This window comes from Uranotaenia lowii, chromosome 1 (assembly GCF_029784155.1).
Source record: "Uranotaenia lowii strain MFRU-FL chromosome 1, ASM2978415v1, whole genome shotgun sequence".
Taxonomy (NCBI): Eukaryota; Metazoa; Arthropoda; class Insecta; order Diptera; family Culicidae; genus Uranotaenia; species Uranotaenia lowii.
Genome location: NC_073691.1, coordinates 17,701,459 through 17,719,612, shown reverse-complemented (window position 1 = coordinate 17,719,612; position 18,154 = coordinate 17,701,459). Strand labels below are relative to the sequence as shown.

Genomic DNA, 18,154 nt, shown 5'->3' with positions numbered 1-18,154 from the left:
AGAGTACTTTGAGAGTTGTACAGGTCAAAGTTATGCCACACCAATTATCGCACTCGGTCAGATCTCCTTTCTTCGGGACCTTTACAAGGACATCCTCCATCCAGTCGGCCGGAAATGTTGCAGTATCCCAAATGTCAGCGAAGAGACGATGTCTTTGATTGCCGTTTCTATTTCAGCCAGCGAGGGCGCTTCCGAGTGGACGCCATTAATGCGACTTACTGTTGACGCCTCGAGCTGCGGGTCTGTTGGCCATCGCTATTTGTGACTCAGAAGAGTTGTTCAAAATGCTCAGTCCAACGTTTGAGCTGATCTTTTCTGTCTGTCAACAGCTGACCTGCTCGGTCTTGGATTGTCATAAGTTATCAGATACCTCCAAAGGCGGCGGCTGCTTTGGCTGACCCGCTACATGCCTGCTCAATTCCGGCTTTCGCCTTTCTCCGATCATCGACTATCCTCCAGATTTCATCTGACATCCATTCACTTTTTCTTCCACACACTTAATCGAGAGTACCATGGCTCGTCATGATAAAGGCATTCTTGAATCCACCCCACTGTTCTTCGACTGTTCCGTCTCATCAGTTCCGAGGCTCGGATAACTTGAATAGCTGTTCAACATATGCCTCTTTCACCTCGGGATTCTCCAACCGGCGGACGACCAATCCGATTTTCTCCCCGCACCATTGGACACACGCAACTCTCAGTCATATCTCACCAAGGACAAGGTGATGGTCAAATGTAATGTCTGCGGTTCGTATGTTGCGGACATCAAGAAGGCTCCTTCTCCATTTTCGACTAATGCAGATTTGGTTAATTTGATTATCTGTTCGACCACCTCGAGATACCCAAGTGACCTTATTTGCTGGTCGATGGGGGAAGAGCGATCCCCCGATTATCACGTTGTTGTTGCCGCAAAAATCTACAAACAGCTCTCCTTTTTCGCTCATCTATCCTAGACCATGGCGCCCCATGAACTAGATTAAGCAAAATCCTGAAACTTTGCTCTCATTTCAACAAACAAACCCTCTTAAATAAGTTCTCTGGGTAAGAACCATTTATCAAAAAATGTATACAAACACTCGTTGAATAGGTCATATTACAACCGAATTTATTATCAACTACCAAGATGACCCTAAAAGACTATAACTTAATCAGAAGCATCAGAACATTGTGAACTGAAGTTCACAAAAATATAAAAATCGATGAGTAAATTCTTCATAAAATCAAAAGAAAGCGGTCTTAGAAATCAGATTCAGAATTTATTTTCAAATCCGAATCTTCCCTTTAAGCTCTCAATGTAAACTCGAATATTAAAACAATCAAAAAACCTATTTGAAACCTGTTTTTAAATTTCGCTCTCCAGCCCTCCCGGCGACTTCTAATTGATGCAATTATCAGTCGCCAGCGCTTCTCATTTTTGCCGGAAGTCTTTACCGAGCTCACCAGAACCTCATCAACAGGACACAAACTGGGAGCAGCAGCCTGCAGCAAGCAGCAATACAGTAAATGACGGCTTCCGATTCTGGAAACAGGAAGGAAACCGTGAACGACCCCGAAAGGGGGGAGGAGGTGACCCAGTTTTCGCTGCAACTTGTCACTGCTGGATGTGATGCGCCTGAATGTATGTATGTTCTCCTGGGTTTGGCAAATGGAAGAAAAACTCCTTTTAGACCTTCTCGGGGTTGGATTTTCCTAGCAGCGTCTAGGCTGTCGTGGTTGCATTTTTGGGTGTGGCAAATTGAGAACGCGTGAACGTCCCGGGGATAAAGTTCATTGTGGTTCTTTTCCAAGGCTTATCCTTTTGATTGGATCTAATTATTTGTTAGGATTTAATTTCTTTTCAATGAATTTTATCCCGACTAATTTCTGTAATCCTGCGAAAATATTTTGTTCAATCCCCGACCCTCTTGCTCGCCCCTGTCTCGACGGCTAATAAATGTTAACTCGAACACACATTCATATGTGAGGGGATCGGTGTCCCACTTTGTCTACCCGTAGGCGCTTATCTGTCGTGCACGCATCTAATTATTATCGTGTCAGCCAGTCAGTCACCCTTCCCTAACACACGACGACGGCTAGGAAATCTGTGAATCTGTTGTGCGAATGCATAGAATCATCCCGTCGTCGTGGTCCCTTTGGTAAAAATTTTTGCTGGCATCAGCATCAGCAGTCTCGTTCTCGACTCGACGGAGGGGACGCGAAAAATCGATTTTCATAACCGCATGGTCCGTCGTCCGATGACGACGACGTAGAGATAAAGGGGGAGTACGTGGCTCGACGACGAGCGAAACGTCTCCTGAACTGTAATAGGGAAGGCACAACGTTAAAGATGACAATAACAGCAGCGCATAACTTGGGCTGGTTGGAAATTGATGCTCTCGACAGAACAAGATTTACGTGTCTGCCAGCGTCTCAAGTTCCCCCTCAAAAAATCGGGACGGGGTGTGTGAATGTTGACGATGATGAAACCGAGGGTAGCACTTTGCAAGTGAAAGTGAAGCATCTGAGCGTTCTTGCAGATCCCAGTGCATTCCTTGTTTCACAATAACATATCGTAGCCGCCATCTGATGGCTCAGATGATTGTCGGGTTTTGTCTACCTTTAGGAGGAAAACGTGGGGCACACGGATGCGTCGGGCGAGGTGGTCTGGTCTGGTTCAATGGCTCGAAGCCACTACTTTTGCGTGAGCCGTCTGAAAGAACCAAACAAAAGTTACTTTTTTGGAAAGGGGGAAGGAAACCCGTTTTCAATGTAAGAAAACTGAAAAAATGTTATTGTTTCATTTAGATAGTGTGCTCTTGGAAACTTTCGACATTTTAGAAACTTGTTTTCCTTAGAAGAAAACGTTAGCTATCAAAGGTTAATAAAAATATGTACGAGCCTTGAATCCGTGAATAGTAACAAGCCCTCGCCTCGTGTATGATTTATTCATGTGATCGCATTCCACTTCTGTCAAAATTCGATATTCTCTCCCGGCGCGTGCGACATTAATGGAAACCAGGAAGGTTAATGGACGGTAATGGAAACGAAACCACCTGTACCCGCCCAGATCGATATTTTCGGCATTATTTCGGTGTTTGTGGTCACAGACCGCAAACCAGAGCCAAGCTCAAGGATTGTGAACTTCCATGGACTGGCTGAGACTGGGATTTTCCCCGAAACCACCATTCTATTTTTCGATGGAACCTTTATGAAAACTGTTGAACGTAAAAAAAACTCCTAGCAATATGCAACGGACCGAAATAGCTGTCCATTCTCGGGGCTTGGAAGCTAGATGTCGCATCAACCCCCACACAGTTAATCTGATAAGTCCCTACAATAATGGCAAAAGCCCACCATCTATCGTAGGTTGGAGTCTGTGCAATTGAACCGAAAAGCCGCGTCTGTGCCAACAAACGGACATTCCGCCAATACTAACCTTGTTAGCGCAGCACAATGCCAGATGAATTACTGGCTAGATATCGTGTCGTTTTGGGGTGGCTAACCCAGTCCACTTTTTTCTTTCCCTTGCAGCGCTATTTTACCGCACCAGACGACAAATTGCTCAAACGGGCTCTCGAATGGGGCAGTTTCATCTCTTCTTAAAAATCGATACTTTTGTCTCCAAACAACTATACAAACAGCAGCAACGTAGCACATCCAGTGACCGATTTAGTTTATCGTTTCATTTCTTCTCTATTTGCAGATATTCGGATTTGGATCTCTTTCCTTGGCAAACAACGCGAGTTATATACAAGAGGAAATAAGAAATTCAAGGAAAATAAAACAATATACAATATTTATAGCGAAAAGAAACAACCGAGATAAGAAAAGGATCAATTGCTTCCTATTTACAATATAAAGAGTAAAAGAAAAACCAAACCTAGCAAATAATTAGCAAAGAAAACGACCGACCGACAGACCTACTCTAAACGGCAGAGGACTAAAGAGCGACATCCCCGAAAGCGAGGGTCTCCAGAAAATACCCGAATCTAGCTAAAACGAACAGACAGACAAAGAAGCAGCAAAGGAGAAGAAGCCGCAGCAGCACTTCGTTACCACAAATCCACCTAACTTTTCATAGAGCATCCACATTCCGCGAAGGAGATTCCCGAGTTCGTGAGCAAAAATCTGTGTGTAGCAACGTACGTACCTATTACCTACTACTATCCACAGATCCAACAGCAGCAGCAACAAAACGAAAATCAAGAGTTAGATTAACGACAATCAACAACACTTAGCATTCAAAGCGCTGAAGCAGCATCAACCAGCAGCAAACAAAACCAGAAGCAAACCAGGAGTGAAATTTACCCAATACCTCTAGAGGTACTACTAAACAGCAACTACTACAACTAGACGATCCCCCCGAATTCCAAAAATCAAAGAGCAAAAACCAAAGGGAAGCTAGCTTTTCCTCGAGATCCGGTACCACTAACCAGAAGCTACCAGAGTTCGCGTTATTCAAGCAAAGAGCAAAGCAAAAATTACCAATCTTCTTTATATTGAAAGAGAAAATTAACCTATTAAGAATTTGCAGAAATTATCTTTAAACAAAAAAACCAAAAAAAATCCTAGCTAGAATACAGCGAGTGCATAGCACAACCACAAAAAAAAGAAGTTGATAGTGATTTATCGTCGTTGTTAGACAAAAAGGAAACAATCCAAGCAACAGCTAATCCATCCAAAGTAGTAGCGAAAGCAGCAGAAACTAAAGTAGAGAACGAGAGTAAGCAAAAGATAATATGATGGCGAACGGACTGGAGACATCGCAACAGAACGGCCGCTCCGGCTCGATCGGCAGTGGACAGGAGGACAGCAAGACGAACCTGATCGTGAACTACCTGCCACAGACGATGACCCAGGAGGAGGTCAAGTCGCTCTTCTCCAGCATCGGCGACGTCGAGAGCTGCAAGCTCATTAGGGATAAGGTAACCGGTAAGTTTGAAAGTGAGCCTCAACCAATGGATCTTCTACTCTCGAAGGCGTACAGCATACTATCGTTTCTTCTCTTTTTCGAACTTCTTCTTTCGCAGGACAAAGTCTCGGTTACGGCTTCGTCAACTATCACCGTCCGGAGGACGCAGAAAAAGCAATAAACACTTTTAACGGGTTAAGACTACAGAACAAGACGATCAAGGTGTCGTTTGCGCGACCGAGCTCGGACGCCATCAAGGGCGCCAACCTGTACGTATCGGGCCTGTCAAAGAGCATGACCCAGCAGGATCTGGAGGCGCTGTTCCAGCCGTACGGACAGATCATCACGTCGCGCATCCTGTGCGACAACATCACCGGCCTATCGAAGGGCGTCGGCTTCATCCGGTTCGATCAGCGCACCGAGGCCGAACGGGCGATCCAGCAGCTGAACGGGACGACTCCGAAGGGCGCCTCCGAACCGATCACGGTCAAGTTCGCCAACAATCCGAGCAATAATATCAACAAGGCGATCCCGCCACTCGCTGCCTACCTGACTCCGACGCCAAATCTGCGACGTTTCCCACCGGGTCCGATCCATCCACTGGGCGGACGATTCAGGTGAGTTGCTGCACCACGGCAGCAGTGCGTTGTTCTTAAGCACAATTCGCTGCTTCATGTTGATGTTCTATAACACATACTAGAAGCCCATCACCCAAACTTGAGAAGTATTCCTCTTAACTTGAATGTTTACGCCGTAATGCCCTTTGAATATGACCAGCAGAACTGAATAAGTTCATGGATCAGTTTTATCCTCAACTTGGATTTTACCGATCGCCATCGAAGAAGGAAGACCGTCCCAGTCTCAATAATTTTCCCTTAACACCTCTCTTCCAAAAAGGTCCACACGATATTTCACTTACTTGAAGTTGCTTGGTGTTATTTCACAATAAAACTGCACAAGAAACATGTTCTTATTTCACTAGCATAAAACAATGGAGTATGAAGTTTGGCTGTATTCCAATCATAATGGCTTACCTTTGCCTTTTTGTAAAGTATGCAAAAAAAGTTTATCCACCCCCAGCGGAAAACTAGATTTATTCAAAAAAAACCCTACGGAAAATTCGAACACAGTTAATTGTAGTTCAGTTTATTATTGTTTATGTTAAAACAAAGTCAATTCATTCAAGTTCCAAATAAAAAACATATTCTGTTGCATTAGAGATATGATGTTAAAAAAAAAGATAAAAAATAACGCAAAAAAAAAGTTTATCCACCCCTCTGGCTCATTTTATTTTTTATTTTATTTACATAGTATTCCGTCTCACGACATAACTTGACGAACATAATTCCTAAAATTCACTCGGTCCATGGCAACCGTTCTCCAATTTCTCGGGCACCCCACGTTCGCCAGATCACGCTCCACTTGGTCTAACCACCTCGCTCGTTGCGCCCCCGCTCGTCTTGTTCCTACCGGATTCGTAGCGAGCACCTGTTTTGCAGGACAGTCGTCCGGCATTCTCGCAACATGTCCCGCCAGCGTATCCGGCCAGCTTTCACCACCTTCTGGATACTGGGTTCGCCGTAGAGTCGCGCGAGCTCGTAGTTCATCCTTCGCCTCCACACTCCGTTCTCCTGTACGCCGCCAAAAATGGTTCTTAACACTCATCGCTCGAATACTCCGAGTGTCATAGGTCCTCCTCAAGCAATATCCATGTCTCGTGCCCGTAGAGAACATCCGGTCTAACGAGCGTCATATACAGGTTGCACTTCGTGCGAGGGCTAAGTCTTCTCGACCGCAGTTGCTTGTGGAGTCCATAGTAGGCACGACTTCCGCTGATAATTCGCCTCCGGATCTCACGGCTGGTGTCATTGTCTGCGGTCACCAGTTAGCCGAGATAGAAAAAGTCTTCGACTAACTCCAGCTCGTCGCCGTCGATCGTGACCTTGTTATTTCTGGACAAGCGAGTTCGGTCTGTCTCAGATCCGCAGGCCAGCATGTACTTCGTCTTGGACGTATTAATCATCAACCCAATCCTTCCTGCTTCGCGTTTCAGTTTGCGGTAGATGTCTTCCACCGCCGCAGATGATCTGCCGACTATATCAATGTCATCGGCAAAGCAGATAAGTTGACTGGATCTGTTGAAAATCGTGCCCGGCATTTCGCCCACCGCTCGTCCAATAACACCTTCTAGCGCCACGTTGAACATCATGCAGGATAGACCATCACCTTGTCGAAGCCCCCTGCGCGATTCGAATGAACTCGACAATTCACCCGAGATCCGCACACAGCACTGCGTTCCATCCATCGTCGCCTTGATCAGTCTGATCAGCTTCCCGGAAAAGCCGTTCTCGTCCATGATTTTCCATTGCTCGTTATGGTCGATCGTGTCGTATGCGGCTTTGAAATCGATGAATAGATGGTGCGTAAGGACTTGGTGTTCCCGGCATTTTTGGAGGATTTGCCGTAATGTGAATATCTGGTCCGTCGTTGACCGTCCCTCCATGAAGCCGGCCTAATGACTTCCCACGAATCTGTTTGCTTGTGGCGTTAGGCGGCAGAGTAGGATTCGGGACAGCACTTTGTAGGCGGCATTGAGGACAGTGATCGCTCGGTAGTTCTCACAGTCCAATTTGTCGCCCTTCTTGTAGATGGGTCATATTACCCCCTCCTTCCACTCCTCCGGTAGCTGTTCTATGTCCCAGATCCGGACTATCAACCGGTGTAGGCAATCGGCCAACTTGTCCGGGCCCATTTTGATGAGTTCAGCTGCGATACCATCTTTCCCAGCCGACTTGTTTCTATTCAGCTGGCGAATGGCTTTCTTAACTTCAATCATCGTCGCGACCCCTCTGGCTCACATAGCTTTAGTACTTCGTGTGAAGTCCTTTGGCTTCAATAACTGCTTGACAACGTCGTGGCATCGATTCAACAAGCTTAGCAGTTGTTTCCGGGATGATTTTGTCCCATTCAGTTGAGATTACCTGCCACAATTGCTGGATGCTTGTTGGTTTTTGCTCCTGAACCTTAATTTTCAAAATTGATGCTCGATCTGATTAAGGTCGGGAAACTGTGCTGGTCACTCCATAACCTTGATACGCTTTTCTTTGAATTATTGCGAAACCAGCTTTGAGGTGTGTTTCGGATCTCCGTCTTGTTGGAACGTATATCTTTTTTAGCTTTTGTGCAGACGCTGCTAGTTTCCGCTTCAAAATATTCAAATAAACCTCCTTGGTCATGATTCCATCGATGAATTCAAGTTCTCCAACGCCGGATGTAGCCATAGATCCCCACACAATTACTCTACCTGCAAATGAAAATAAAAGTTATGCTCAGTTGCCTGAAAAATCAACGTAAGTTAAGTAACCCATCAGACCCAAATAACATTACTTTCGACTCATCTGACCAAATCACCATATTTCAGTCATCACTGGTCCATGAAATGTGGTCCAGGGTCCACTTCAATTTTTTTTTTTGATATTTTTTGCGGACAACCATGGCTTCTTAAGCGCTGCTCTGCCCTTTAGACCTTTCTTATGAAGACGATTTCGCACGGATTGTGATGTCAGTTGAATGGAAAATTCGCTTATGTTTCGTAATTTTCGGAGCTGATAGTCCCCGGTCCAGCTCTGCCTTCTGCACGATAGCTCTGTCAATTCGGCCTGTAGTCTCTGAAGGACGCCCCGATCGCTTAGCTGGTGAGATTGAACCACGCTGTTTGTACACCTGAACAATCCTAGCAACCGTGTCTTTATTAAGCTGGACAAAATCAACAATATTACGGTAGCTTTTGCCGGTTTTGTGATGTTCAACAATCAAATTTCGGATGCTGATCGGAATTTGTGCTTTTTTGGGCATTTTGCAATAAATTACTTCCATTTTTGAACACGAAACTCGAAACGAAAACTTCAAGAGCGCTAAATGACAGCTAGACACAATGTTTACATTCAAGAAAGCTGCAGGCTACACACTAAAACTTTGTACGACACACCTAAATCGTAGTACCCATTTGAGGGTGGATAAACTTTTTTGCGTATTTTTACCCTTTTTCATAAAATTTATCACATAAAACCCCGAGAAAAGATATAAACGACGTATTTTCAATGGCAATATAATAAATAAACATAAAATGATAAATTGTGGAGGAACATTCATGAAATCAACTTGATTTTCACCATTTGTGAGGTGGGTGGATAAACTTTTTTTGCATACGGTATGTCCGTCAGTTCAAAACTGCCGTTTTGTGCACACAAAATTTCTGAGGCCGGAATTTAGCAAAATTTTGCTCAAATTTGACCAGCTAAAAACTTAGCAATCAATTTAGCAATATTTTTTTACTAAAATTTTAGCAAAATTGTAGAAAGTGTCCGGACTAAATTTTTTACTAATTTCTTAGCAAAAAATCATTGTTTGCTAAAATTTAGCAAAATTTATTTTTTCCTAATGTTTGCTAAAATATGAGTAAAATAAAAAAAAATATTTATTTTTCATGGGAGGGTTTTCATTTTTAGATATAAAAAATGAGACTTGATTTTTATCTTCTATTTTTTATTTGCATTTCTCTGCGGGTTTCAAAAAGTGCCTTCCATCATCGCGTTAAAGAGGTTTTTATCCCACGATGTTCGAAATATTGTCACCACTGAAATCTGAAAAACAGAAATAATTAAGTTAAGTGCATTTTGTTTTATTTTCGAATAATAGAAATAAAATTATAATAGGTAGACAGATTTTGTTTTGCTTATCGATAGCAACTATTTTCCTTATTTTGGTTTTCTAATAGAAAATAAGGTTGTTATAAAATATGCAGCTACACAGCCATATTTATTGTATCTTGAATAACTGGATACTGGACCCAAAAGTATCTCCGAGAAGTTGACCAATCTATATGCAATGCTTTAGATTGTACGTACACAATTCAATTGACATTCTTCATCTACATAAGCACTCGACTCCTTCGATCGTTGGATACCACATTCTCCCTTCACTTCAATGCAGATTTTTCTATCACATGCCGTTTGCTTTTTTACAATGGCGTACTCGCCTTTCCATAAAATGGCGAACCCGCCGAATCCTTATTTTACAAATGGCGAACTCGCTTCATCCATTTACCAGCCTCATCATTTTTTCACATGGCGAACCCGCCTAATCATATTTTTTACATGGCGAACCCGCCTTATCATTTTTAACAGTTGGCGAACCCGCCTCATCTTTCTTTTCAAATAGCGAACCCGCCTCATCTTTCTTTTCAAATGGCGAACCCGCCTCATCCTTTTTCACAGTTGGCGAACCCGCCTCATCTTTTTGACGTAGAATTACGTCTTACGGCAACACTATAGGGGGGCAAATTGAAATTCGCGAACCGATCTCGCGTCACGAAAAACGCCTCTTTCAAAGACATCTCTCTTAAAAGACATACCAAGCCTGCTCAACGTTGATTGGCTATTCGAAAATGGAAAAAAAATTAGACGCCCCGCCCCTTCATGAGTTTTGTTATTTCCAGCCTACGAAAGGTATAAAACAAGGGGTCAACTGACGGTTTGGTTCATTGTATCAGAGAAATTGAAACTAGTGACACGGGCAGTAGCAGAGCTGACCAACAGCGGCGGAAGCAAGTTGTGTTGTGACAGCTCAGAACCTCACTAACCCACCTCACTAACCCATCACACACACACACACACACACACACACACACACACACACACACACACACACACACACACACACACACACTCCCCATCCCCACCCTTCGCTTAACACCCACCATCGCACACCACCTGCACGTAACACACCACCCGCCCATCAAAACCACCACCACCCACCATCGCACACCACCTGCACGTAACACACCACCCGCCCATCAAAACCACCACCACCCACCCATCAAACACCACCCACCCTGCACACACCACCCACCCTGCACACACCACCCACCAACCCATCACACACCACCCACCCATCACACACCACCCACCCATCACACACCACCCACCCATCACACACCACCCACCCATCACACACCACCCACCCATCACACACCACCCACCCATCACACACCACCCACCCATCACACACCACCCACCCATCACACACCACCCACCCATCACACACCACCCACCCATCACGCACCACCAACACAACGCACTCGTCATCCAAAAAAAGAAAAGTCAAGCGCAACTCTCTTTAAGATTTTGGCCCTGAAAAGGGCCTTTTTTTGTTATTTGTAGATATGAAAACATGGTCAATCTAACGCTTCCTCGGGAATCTCGTGTTTAAGCAACAGTTTGAGCTAGTGATTGCTATGTGATCTTAAGGGAAATAAAAACATGATAGGGGAAAGTGTTCCTATATGCGCATATTGGGTAATATGCGCATACAGCCGATTGACGATATGGCTGGAGATTCATCATATCTAATTAGTGCAGTTTGAGGGTAATACGCTTTTAACATATGGCATAAAAAAATTAAATTATTATATAAAGTCGAAAAAATTTAAAAATTCATACAAGATTTTTGTCAGTTTTGTTATAATATATTGAACTTTAATTATTGTGCATACTGATTCTGTGAACAAAAATTTTAGTGGTTTTTCTTTCTTATTCATCTGGAAATCGGAAATTCAACAAATCGAAGCTTTTGGCAAAGTTGTAAATGATAAGATATTGGAATAAGAGACAGGTTCTGAATGCCCATATCAAGGCAGGTTAAATGCCTATATCAAGAAAAATAGATTAGTCTTATAAATTTTTTACTTTCTATCATTTAAAAATGAAATCTACGCTCAAATCACGATCTTACAGCGAAAAAAGAAGAACTTCCTACTAATCCGATAAAAATACAATATGAACAAAATATAACCCTGAAATATGGCCATATGGCATACTTAACTATGTTTTATGCAAAAGAACTAGTGATGTAAAAAATTTCACCAAAATTTCGGCCTTGACGTATGCTTAACATCTGTTTCTGCCATTTTCAATTAAATAATATCAAAATATTGCAAGTGGTAATGAAATATAGCTAAAAACATAAATATGCGCATTTAGCCCGCCAGTTTCGGAAATCGGCTATTTTGACTTCTTTTATTATATAATTATTTTCACGAAAACTGTAAGAGATTTTAACAAAAAAATTTCACTAACGTATATAAAACAGATGTCCGCTCATGTGCATATAGTTTTCAGACTCGTATCTTTTGGAGTATAGGAGAAAATGAGTGCTTTCCTTAATATGCGCATATAGCCTTCCTCTCCCCTACTGATTCCAATCCAACGAGACGCATGAGACTAAAAACAGTTTGAGAGCTTTTGCCCTGAGTCAAGCGTTTAGATCAAAGCAGTCATTGTAGGCTTTTCTCGCAAGCGTTTGATACAAAGCTCATGTGTTTATCACATTATTTGCATAACTGCCGGGCGCATAATTTCGACGACATCGGCCTTGTTTCTGCTTATACTTATATTTAATTCGCCTTTTGTTATGCAGTTGAAAAAGCTGCATACTATCTTTATGGGTCGATTCAGACCATTAATAGTTATTAAAACGACAATTTATGGAAGAATGATTTTTTTCGAAGTTAAGTTCCTTTAAAAAATTCGACATACTTTATTCTTGAATGCTTATTTGAAACGAAAAACACATCGACTCGGGATAGGCTGTAGTAATTCTACGTGAACTTCTCGGTCGTTTCATATATACAACCACTGTAACTTTTTTTTCACATGGCGAACCCGCCTCATCATTTTTGACAGTTGGCGAGCCCGCCTCATCTTTTTTTTTCAAATGACGAACCCGCCTCATCCTTTTTCACAGTTGGCGAACCCGCCTCATCCTTTTTCACAGTTGGCGAACCCGCCTTCTTTTTTAAACATGGCGAACCCGCCTCATCAATTTTAACAGTTGGCGAACCCGCCTCATCTTTTTTTCACATGGCGAACCCGCCTTATCATATTTTTTTATATGGCGCACCCGTCAACTTTTCTTACCAGTTGGCGAACCCTCCTGATCATCTACAAACAGCGAACACACCGGAAAATTTCCATCCGATGGCAAACCTGTGTGGAATTGTCTTTTAAAACTCTCATGGATTTCCAGGTTATTTATTTTTCCTGTGAATCCGGCATTGAGTTTCGGTAACTGGTGGTGATTCAAACCCGGTTCTTGCCAGAACCATCGAAATACAGTTTAGTGAATATTTCATGCACCTACCACTACCTTATGATTGTTGAGCTCACCTGACCAGTCGTCGCAGCAAATTTTCTTTTCCAATTGAATTGTAAACAAAAACACCATACAATTTTTGAAGGATGCTTTTTCTTCCTATTTACATCGTTGTTTTACTCCTCGTCGCCAATATTGTATCTTGAATAACTGGATACTGGACCCAAAAGTATCTCCGAGAAGTTGACCAATCTATATGCAATGCTTTAGATTGTACGTACACAATTCAATTGACATTCTTCATCTACATAAGCACTCGACTCCTTCGATCGTTGGATACCACAATATTGTTTGCATTTCTTATTCAAATTGATATGATGCTTAAACTAAATTCAATTTATCTAAAAGATATTAATGTTTCATTGTAGATTAACTGAAAAATCAAGTTATATATTGCTTTAAGGTGAAAAATTCTTATTTCAAATGATTTTTTAGACAGTCTTTTTTTTTGTTAGCTGATAGCAACAATTTTCCTTATTTAGGTTTTTTATATCGAAAATAATATTTGAAATAAAATAATGCAGCCACTTCGAAATATTATTTTACATTCCTTATTCAAATTTAATTTGAGATTGAAGTTGAAAATTATCATAAAAAAGTGGAAGAATTTGATTTGATGCTTAAACAAAATTTAACTCATCTACAAGATATTAATTGACTAGTTGTGCTAGATTTCGACTACATGTTTGAAATCTACCTTTTGTTAAAAGCTCTTGGTCTATAGTTTAATTTATTTTCATATTACCGTCCCCCTTTTTTTTCTTTATACTAAAAATGTTAAGCTTAGCAAACAGTTTTGGAAATAAAGAACGAGTTTGGCTCTTTATAACCTTAAGGTATCAAATAAAGAATTACAAAAAAAAATCGATTGAATATCTATAATTGACTGACAACACCAATCAACCACCAAAAGATAAAAATGATATTACAGTATAATGGACAATAAATTAATTCAATACAATTTTTCCTTGTTGTGGATTTATCACTGCATTGAACTCTATTGGCGCTCCTTTGATTGAATTATATTTAAACTATTAGAAAAAAAATAATAATTCAAATCACTACGAAACGTTTGAAAGTTTTAAATTTTTCTCCTGAAGTTCGAGAAGAAGTTTAAGCACCATTTTTTAATATTTAAAAGTTAATTTAGATTAAGACATTATTTTATTTTTCAATCATGAAAATACGAAAAAATTCAATAAAAAGGGATGTTAAAATTGAGGAATACCAAAATCGTTTCACGACTTCACTTACCCCATTAAATCACCTGGAAGAGATTATGGTAATCCCTCTCATAGTAGCAATCCTGTGCTCCCCGTTATGACGTTGGAGGTTTGATTGAAAAATTGGAATGAAGGTGCAGATTTCCTTCATTTTTTTCATCACCGCACTGGAAACCGTACTTTTTTCCGATTGGTGTAACCATCGCAATCTGCTGCTTTCTAAAAAAATATTTATATTGTTATGTTCACAAGTCAAAATCATTTTTTTTTTGTAATTCACTTACCAGGAAAAATCAATAGAATATTTTTCGCTCTACATTGGTCATGATTCCTCCGTGTCGTTTCTGTTGGCTCAGCACTGCTGGTTGGCCTGAGAGTTTAACAACTTGAAGATGCAGGAATTAGTGCAATTATTCGCTCCAAACGATCAGTTTTCTCCCAGGAACAATCCGAACACCCTTACCGTCACCAAAGTTTTGAAGGGAAGCAGAATAATAATTATTACTTCCCCGCCTCCACATCTTTTTGATGGGCTGGGAGATGAACCATTTTTCAATACCAGGCTGTTCTGTTTACCGTGCCGTGGTTATTTTGATTGATAATAACCAGTGTAATGTGCTTAGCATCTCGGGAAATCGAACTTTTAATGCCTTGACGGTAGCTTTCCATATCTAGAAAACAATATTTTATGTTGTTATCACATGACCAAATTTCACTTTTGTTCAAACTGCACTTACCGGAAAAAATCATCAGAAAACGTACCCATCCGCCTTTTGCCATACATATCTCCTCCTTGCCGTTCATCTTCAGATTTGTCGGTTCTGGCCGGGGAATCGGACAACTTGAAAATGCAGTTCCGGTAGAAAAAGGCAAAAAGGTGCCCCACACGAACAGTAAATGTTGTCCTTCCGGTAGCGAACAGACCGGGTCAGTTTTACCGTCACTATCGGTAAACGGAACGCACCGGAACCGAAATCACTTACGACTGCGCAGATTCGAAGGAATCTGAATTGAAAACAAAACTTTTTCGTCTATTCGCGACCGATAGAAATGAAGAAAGAAAAACAAAACAACAAACGACCGCGGTTTGTACCCAGAATAATAGTTCGAGTCCATGCTACTGTAAATGCTAAAGTTAGTAGCAAATGGGTGTTTTTTACTCAAATTGAGCAAAAGTCATGACAATTTGGAAAAGTGCTAACTGAACAGTAAAAAAATTTTTTTGCTAACGGAAAGTAACAGCTCATTTTTGCTAAGTGGAGCCTCGAAAGTTTTGTGTGTGAGCATTGTCATCCACTTATATTGCGCACATTTATGGTTGCTTTATGCATTCTCGGAAGAAATGCCGCGACTCAGTGCTACTCCGCAGTGGTAAACTCTTCCAGGTCCTTGCACACTTTTACTGAGACCTAGGATAGGGCAAACTTTCTCGCCAGAGGTGCTTTTAACTAGACTCTTGAAGTTGGTACTCTATAAATCCGAAACCTTTTTCAGCACGAAAAGAAGCACCGGTAGAGATAGTGTGTTGTAGCTACTGAATAAAAGCAACCGAAAGATACTAAATAATACAACCACGGTAAAGGAAAAGTTCGGATACCGGTATTTCGATAGCAACTTACTATCTTCCTCATTGAGCGTTTTCGATTGATGAATGTGTATCGTTTCCTTCCCTTAGATATATTATCCGAGTTAGCTAAGCTGCTAATCGGTATCAGTGAACACTAGCTCAATATCAAACTTTGTCAACTTTTGTCGCAATTCAACTGCGTTGACACTGTTGAACTCCATGGATCTTCGTTGAAATTCCATCTAAATGAGGGTTAAAGTAGTGAAAGATTTCCGTTGAAGCAATCTTTCTTTTTTCCTTATGATGACTTGGATGGATCTACTTTGGTATCCATTTTTATTAGCCGTTTGGAAAGTATATTGAAGCTCTTTTTCTCTTCCTTCAGTTGAGAGAGGAATGGAGTTCATCCGAAGGATCATGTAGTGGAACGCTTCTTATGCTGGAACGATTGGTTGGAGGTGCTTGGTATTAACTCCATGGTATTCGTCGGCTTTCTATAGGTTTTGAATTGTAATAGGCCTTCATCTCTTCTTACCAGAACATCCAGGAAAGATAATTTTCTGTATTCTTCTATTTCGCAAGTGAATTTGATATCCTTAGAAGTTCTTCGAGAAAATCTTTGTTTACCACACAAAAAATGTGATTCAAAAGAAACCATGATCTCGTCCTCTTCGATAACACCCGACGCTTGAAGTTGGTTGAAGAAGATAGTAAGTTGCTATCGTATAACTGGTATCTGAACTTTTCTTTTACCTACCTAACCTACCTAAGGGTCCAGCGCCGATTGACCAGCGCATAGGGCTGAGATAAAAGATCTCCACTGCTGGCGATCCGGAGCCAGCGTCTTCACTTGCTGCCAGCTAAGGTTCTCGTCAACTGTGCGGATTTCGGCGGCTAGACTTCGCCGCCACGAGCTATTGGGCCTGCCTCTTCTTCGATGCCCATCTGGATTCCAGTCAAGCGCCTCTCTGCAAATCTCGTTTACATCTCTTCGCAGCGTGTGCCCAATCCATCTCCACTTACGTCCCCGAATCTCGATTTCTAGCGCCTTTTGATGACACCGACGATGAAGCTCAACGTTTGAGATCCAGTTGCCAGGCCACCAAGCGCGGATGATGTTCCGCAGGCAGCGATTCACAAAAACTTGCAGTTTTCGCGTCGTCACCGCATATGTGCACCAAGTTTCACACCCGTACAGCAATACGGATTTGACGTTTGATTTGAAGATTCGGATCTTAGTTCGTAGAGAGATCTGGCGTGACCGCCAGATGTTTCGGAGACTCGCAAACGCAAATCGGGCCTTTCCGATCCGGGTTTCGATGTCCTTCTTGGTACCACCATCAGGCGTAATCTGGCTACCAAGAAACTGGAAGCACTCCACTGTCTCAACCTGTTGTCCAGCTACCACGAAATTGGAACGATTTTCTGTATTGATTTCCATCGACTTGGTCTTTCCGACATTGATTTTAAGACCTGCTGCCTTGAAGCTTTCGGTGAGGTCGTCGAGTTTGCTCTGCATGTCTTGTTGTGTTTGGACGAGCAAAACAATATCGTCTGCCAGGTCAAGGTCGTTCAGTTGCTCCATGGTTGAAGGATTCCACGGCAATCCTCGGTTTGGTCTACAGTCAATCGATCCAGTCAAAATCTCATCCATTACGATGAGAAAAAGCAGCGGTGACAAAATACATCCTTGTCTCACTCCAGCAGTTACCGGGATTGGTTCGGACAAGACACCGTCGTGCAAGACCTTGCACGAAAATGCCTCGTACTGTGCTTCGATGAGATGGACTAGTTTCTCTGGGACCCCTCGTCGTCTAAGAGCAGCCCAGATGTTTTCGTGGTTCAGTCGGTCAAATGCTTTTTCGAAATCAACGAACACCAGCAGAAGAGAGTCTTGGAATTCGTTGATTTGTTCCAGTATTATTCGTAGCGTTGTGATGTGGTCCACACATGATTGTCCGGATCGGAATCCAGCTTGTTGCCGTCGGAGTGTAGCGTCGATTTTCTCCTGGATCCTGTTCAGGATCACTTTGCAGAGTACTTTAAGGGTTGTACAGATCAAAGTTATGCCACGCCAGTTACCGCACTCTGTTAGGTCTCCTTTCTTTGGGACCTTTACGAGGATACCCTGCATCCAGTCGGCCGGGAATGTTGCAGTATCCCAAATGTCAGCGAAAAGACGGTGCAACATTTGTGCTGACAAGGCAGGGTCGGCTTTGAGCATTTCAGCAGGAATGCAATCGATTCCAGGCGCTTTGTTGG

The 18,154-nt window shown here is 42.1% G+C and overlaps 2 protein-coding genes across 5 annotated transcripts in view; one reads left to right on the top strand and one right to left on the bottom strand.

Annotated features, from left to right (window-relative positions):
- The window catches only part of LOC129756601 (tyrosine--tRNA ligase, mitochondrial), a 74,059-nt gene that overhangs the window by 3,349 nt on the left and 52,556 nt on the right, over positions 1–18,154 (bottom strand). The window lies entirely within an intron of this gene.
- The window catches only part of LOC129756616 (ELAV-like protein 2), a 38,366-nt gene that overhangs the window by 13,370 nt on the left and 6,842 nt on the right, over positions 1–18,154 (top strand). For 2 of the 4 annotated variants that reach the window (XM_055753545.1, XM_055753531.1), the window contains exons 2-3: positions 3,683–4,923; positions 5,010–5,508. In XM_055753545.1, the coding sequence (XP_055609520.1) occupies positions 4,719–4,923; positions 5,010–5,508 (704 nt within the window). In that variant the 5' untranslated portion in view covers positions 3,683–4,718. The remainder of the gene's footprint in view (positions 1–3,682; positions 4,924–5,009; positions 5,509–18,154) is intronic. The other 2 variants (XM_055753553.1, XM_055753538.1) reach the window with 1 other exon arrangement.